General features: G+C 46.3%; 1 protein-coding gene across 1 annotated transcript in view; it reads right to left on the bottom strand.

Moving 5' to 3' along the window:
* Positions 1-5,702, bottom strand: part of NAMPT (nicotinamide phosphoribosyltransferase) — a 26,588-nt gene extending 20,886 nt beyond the window's left edge. The window contains exon 1 of the mRNA XM_026046355.1: positions 5,542-5,702. Coding sequence (XP_025902140.1) covers positions 5,542-5,601 — 60 coding nt within the window. The 5' untranslated portion in view covers positions 5,602-5,702. The remainder of the gene's footprint in view (positions 1-5,541) is intronic.
* Positions 5,703-5,981: the final 279 nt, after the last annotated feature.

Below are 5,981 nucleotides of genomic sequence, written 5' to 3'. Positions count from 1 at the left end.
ACACTTTATAAGCTAGATAAGAACTTCTAGCATACACAACTATGCTTATAATCCACAAGCTGCCTTATGCAACAGATTGCAACCATATTAATGAAATGGCTTTAAAAGGTTATTAAAGTCTATACCTCTCAACCCTTTGAAAATACGACAGCTAAGTCTGACGTGGGTAGTGGACTCRAGTGTAGCCAAGTTCCTTCTCATTTCTGATGCTCAGCTAGGTCTGCTAGATGTTTAACATGAATAACGAGAAGGTTGCTTCAAGGACCTGTCTACAGCAAGAGGAAAAAGGAAAAAAGTCAATAAGACAAACAGGAGACCCCAAAATATCTGGCCAGCAGATTTCGCCTGTACTGAAATTCTGCAAGTAATAATACCAGTTCTAATGGTATTTGAACTTTCTGAAATTATATTAAAAGATTTTTAGTGCAAAATGTGTATAGAAAAGAAAACTCAGCTGTTAAAACCTAGGCACTGAATGGCCAGAAGCACAAAGAGGAGGAGGAAAATCATCTGAGGGAGCCTCATCCAGGAGACTGGTAGCTCAGCCACTCAGCTGGGGCACTTTGRGCAGCGCATTGAGTAATTAGGGCTCAACTTACAGGCTGGTCACTACGGTGCAAGCCCTTTTGGTAGGCTAAAAGGGAAATATCCCATTCCACGGTGTGCAAAAATTGGCCTTAGCCCATTAAAAGTGCCAAATAAAAACGAGTGCTAACGCAAGGTTAGAACAGCTTGTTGAATGAACTAGTACTTGAGGCACATGGGACATCTGCCTGCCCATATACAACCTGCTGAGCTGTAGGATGATGACATACTGAGCTGTGCTGCTGGCATTAACACGGATAYGCATGGCACGTCTAAAATCCCCTTACCTGCCCTAATACCATTTCATAATTCCATTTCAGTGCTCTCTGAAATGCTAGTGGAAAGATGCCACGATTTGAAAGACTGTCTCTAAACCTGCTAAAGGTTTAGCCAACAGAGCAATTGAAAGGAAAGGTTGTGGTAACCTATAAGGGGAACAGCACTGTCAACACCAGAGGAGAAGACTGGATTGGGAACAAAGGGGAGGCTTTCTCAGCTGTACCTCACTGGGAGGAGACATCACTGTAGTTGTCATGCAAATTGCTGACCCCCTTGGAGGGGGTGGAAAGGACCAGCAGTTCTATTCAAGAGYGAAGCTGCAGCTACTGCAGTAACCGAAGCAATTACAAAGCCCAAATGGAAATGCAGAACCAAAGCAAAAGTCAGTAGGGTTAAAGGATGAGATTATCTGAATGCAGGAGGAAATCTAGAAGAATCAATTTTTAATAAGTCAATAACAAGAGCATACAACAATAGGAAGTGAGTGCAAGACACCTGCTAGCAAGTGTGAAAAAACAAACAAAAAATCCCATTAAAAATCAAGTAAAATCTTACTACTGTGGTCATAAATGAGCTTTGAATTACCACAGACAGGTAGCTCTACAGAGACCTCCAGCACGCTTCCTGAAACAGCACAAATAAATAAAATGCAGAATAAGAAACTTTTAAAGACCTAATAATGGAAACGGGGAGATATCTGCTCTTATGAGATGAAAGGGAGACACTAATGCAGATTATGGAAAACAGAAGGCTGATCCCACTGCACTGTTTTTGATGTATGTGTTTTACCACCATGCACCATTTCTTACACATAGGATGAAAGATAAGGGCATCAGAGGTGAGGAAGAAAAAAGTTAACATATCAGGCAGTACTAAGAAAAATGAGGGCAGGATGCAAGCACCTGAATTTCTATGGAAGTTGCACATATCAGCAGAGCTGCTCTAAGTGACCACATTCACATTCGCTGTAAAAACAAGGTCAAGAGTAAGCACTAGAACTAAAGGTATTCTGAATTGCTCAGAGAACATACAGTGTTTTTTAAAAAGGTAACTCTTTTTGACAGATTTCTTTGCCACCAAAAATTCCTGTTTTGCATCCAAGATGATCATAACAAAGATGACAAAATGCCTTATGTTTACTGTTTACACATTTGTGAAGTCAGCTGCACTATTTCACATATTGCTACAAATTTCCTGTTTCTTAATTAACGTGGAAAAACATCAGTTTTTCTACAATAAAACATGCACTGACTGGAAAAAAAAAAAGAGAGGGACTTTCCATTAACTTAACAATTATTTGAATTCTGTGTATTTCTTTAGATCAATGACTTGGGATTTGTAACAGTACAGAGTGAAAAAAAGGCTTAAATACTTGAGCATTAAGTCAAAATGTGGAGGATATTGGACCTAGATACAGCAATGAGCATTTAYTGTAAGGAAGGCCAGTCCAGAAGTTTCCAGTGTTTTCCACAGGCAACATCACAGGAGATCCAAGAACATATTTACATCCTCACCAAAAGATTTTAATTAGAAGACTGCATCTGARCAGGAATATTTTATGGTCATTAAGTACTAATCAATCACAACAAATTAAMGAATGCTCATGTCTTTCCTTTGCATACCCAGAGCTTTCTAAACAAACACAAGCTATCAGAAGCATGAGGATACACATAYACGGAAGCAACTGTTCTTCTAACATCCACACAGACCAAAAAGATCCATCAAAACGATAAATATTTTAAACTCAAGATACACAATGTTAAAAAGTATCCTTTAAGTCCCATTGAAGCATCCAGAAAGTACCGMATTCAAAAAGAGATCTCATTTATAGTCCATATAGCAAGTCAGCTCCTCCTCCAGGGTAATTGCACGGCAACTTATTACAGCTTAATTACAAAACATTCCAAGCAGCAGTGATAGATTTTACTGGTAAAGGCAAAATTACTGCTTTAGTGAACGTCAGTCCTCGTTTTGATCATACTTCCTCACTTGCAGCTCACGCCATGGCCAACCTGGGCCAAAAATTTCAGAGCATTCAACTCTCTACCAGGTAAAAGATAATTGATTTTGATGAAAAATGGGAAGGAGAGCATAGAGCTTCAAGGCACATGCTCAGGAGGTCCAGTAACCTCAGTAAGATCTGTAAAAGCCTTGACTTACACCAGTCCTTGACACCTTCCAGTTGAGCAGGACAGTTCTCCTAAGTTGATCCTCCCAGCTGATCCTAGCACAGAGTCAGACTATTGACACTCTGAAGATTTTTTGCCTGTGCAGAAACAAGAAAATCTGACAACACGGAGTACCAGAGCACTGGGCATCAGAGAGAAAGGAAAGAGTATGAGTGAACTGAAGGACATGGATCCTATAGGTTGGGAAGCACAACACTTGCTATTTTGCTGACTTTCTTGAAAAATGGTGTCTTAAGAGGACAGGGGACAGCGTTTGGTACCCAGGGAGATCATCTTGTTGTGGAATTGAAACTTAAGAATACAGATGAAGGATGGAGAAAAAAAAATGTTGGGAAAATTCTTATATTGTTATATCAATATCATGGAGCAGATAGGAAGGTGGTTTAAAAGGAAGGCACGTTGGATTAACTGTCCACAAAACATTACTTAGCCATCAAATTAGTGGCTCTTACTGTGCTTGTCTTTGAACTCTGCACAGACACAGGACCAGCAACCAATTTCCTCTTGTCCCCAAATTCCAGTTATAGTAACACAGAACCGAGCACCGAAGCGAATGCTGCTCGGACCCAGACTTAGGAGTTACCAGAGACATGACCCTGAGATACCAGACTTGTTCCTCATTGACAGCTGCTGAAGCAGGGAAGTACTGCTTAGGACAGCCTGCAAATTCTTTTTCCGAGCTGTTCCACGTGACTTTTGTCAGTGACATTACTTTGTATGGATACCATCTACTGCAGTAGAATCACCAACTGTATTTTCGAAAACAGATGCAAGTTTCTCCTCTGATTTTGTTCGTTACATATGGCACTGTACACACAAGGACTGTGGATATGGCCAAAATATCTATAAAAAGAGAAAGAGGCAAGATCAATTCTCTCCTTTTTTTTTTTCTTAAATTACCAGAGTATTTTGTAATTCCTGCATAAAAAAAAAAAAAAAAAAAAAAGGTTTGATGTTGCAAACTACCAGGTATTTTAGTGCAACTGTTACTGAAAAGTGCTTTCACTGAGTGTGTTTCATTGATTGGAACTGATCTTATCATCCAGGGAGAAGATAAGTGATGTTTGCTTGCATTACCTAACAAGATATAAGAAGCTACTTGTTTAAGCACCATTCAAAGCACCGTTAGAGCTTTTGAGATGGGGAACAAAGCATATAGGGAAAGAGACACTCTACAAAGCTCTGACTAAGCAGTCACTTCCAACTGTTCTTAATACAAGGGCACATACTCCAAACTGTCACAGCAAACGTAGTTTCGGGTTAGGAAAGACATGAGACCTTTAACTTGCCTTCTTTAAGATTTCTGCCACTCACAGAATGCTGCCCAAGCACCTTTGATTTGAAATAACAAGCAAGAGTGAAGCAGACGTCTCACCTGTCACAGCAGTGCTACTAATAYACTAACATAGTCCTCCGTGCTACTAAACCCCAAGCCAAGTTAACAAAAGCGCTATGCAAATCTGATTTAAAATGGATATTGTTTAAAGCCAAGCCTACGGTGCTTCATGTTTTTGTGCTCTCCAGACAGTAGTGTTTGCAAGGCCTCCTTGTGATTAGTCTCAAACATGGAGGAAAAAGTGGCGTTCCACAYGTGAACCAAGCCTAGAAATGAGCACTTAACCACTGCTCTTGGAGAGCGAGTGCTCTCAGCACTGAAACCAGTTTCCCTTGCCCTCAATAACAGTGTTAAGATGCTCTGACCGCACAGCTTCAAGATTTATCAGYGTATTACATGTTTTCAACATACGCTCCATCAAATAATAAGCACTAAGAAATTCTTCACAAAAGTAAAGCCTTTTCGTAGCATCAAACACCGCCAACATCATGCAGGAGGAGCTGGTAAGGACGCAGCCACACAGGTCAGCAATGAGGACATCTTCCCCAGGCTTGCGCCTTGGTCCTTAGTCGGTTGTAAAACCCGGCCACTTCCCTTCTCTTTACTCCTCTGCCCAGAAGGAGTCCAAAAAGGAGGTGCGTAGGTGCTCAKATCTTTAGTAAATACCCAGATCTTTAATAAATAAATAATAAGTAGATAAATAAAAGACGGCGGACTGCAGGGTTACTCCAGCTTTGCTCCTACTCCAGCTTTGYTCGGGGCACCAGCGCGCTCTCTGCCACGGCAAATCCAGCTCCCGAGGGGATGAGCCCGCCGGCTCCGGGGGAGTGCGGGAGCCGCTCTGGCCGCGCCGCCGCAGCGCGGGGCAGCGGCGGCGCTCGGGCCTGCGCCGGTGCGCGCGGGGCGAGGGGCCGGTGGCGGCGCTCCCGGCGCGCGCGGCCCCGCGGCGGCAGCACGTGCGGCGGCGCCCCGCGCGGGATGCTCTGCCCGGGCCGGCGGCCCCCCGGGCCAACGGTCACCCCCAACGGCGGCCAACGGTCCCGGCGCCGCGCAGAGGCCGGCGGAGCGAGGGCGCCGCCAGCCCCGCGGATGGGGCGCCCCGGCGGCGGCGGCGCCCCCCGCTCGCCCTCCCCTCCCTCGCGCGGCGCCCACCTTGTAGGAGTCGGTGGCGAGGAGGATGTTGAACTCGGCGCCCGCCGCCGCGCACTCCATGTCGCCCAGGAGCCGCCGCCGCCGCCCGCGCGGACACGGGCTCGGACGCGGACACGGACCCGACTGCGCCGCCTCCCGCCGCCAGGCGCTCCGGGAGGGGAGGGGGCGGGGGGCAGCGCGGGAGGGGGGAGGGGAGGGGACCGGGAAGGGGCGGGGCCGCGCGGATTACGACCGGTGGGGCGGGGTCGCCGCCCCGCTGCCCGCGCCGCTGATTGGACCCGCGCCTCGGTGCCCGGGGGCGGTGCCGCGAGGTCACGGGGAGGGAGGGGCGGGGCTGCGGCGCTCAACGCGCTGTGATTGGTCGGGACGGCCGGTGACGCAAGGGGCGGGCGGCGGAGCGCCCGGTCCTGCACGTTCTCCACCATTAGATCCCGGGCGGA

The sequence above is a fragment of the Nothoprocta perdicaria genome, unplaced genomic scaffold, assembly GCF_003342845.1.
Source record: "Nothoprocta perdicaria isolate Ctin4 unplaced genomic scaffold, notPer1 scaffold_44, whole genome shotgun sequence".
Taxonomy (NCBI): domain Eukaryota; kingdom Metazoa; phylum Chordata; class Aves; order Tinamiformes; family Tinamidae; genus Nothoprocta; species Nothoprocta perdicaria.
This window is presented reverse-complemented; position numbering and strand designations above follow the sequence as displayed.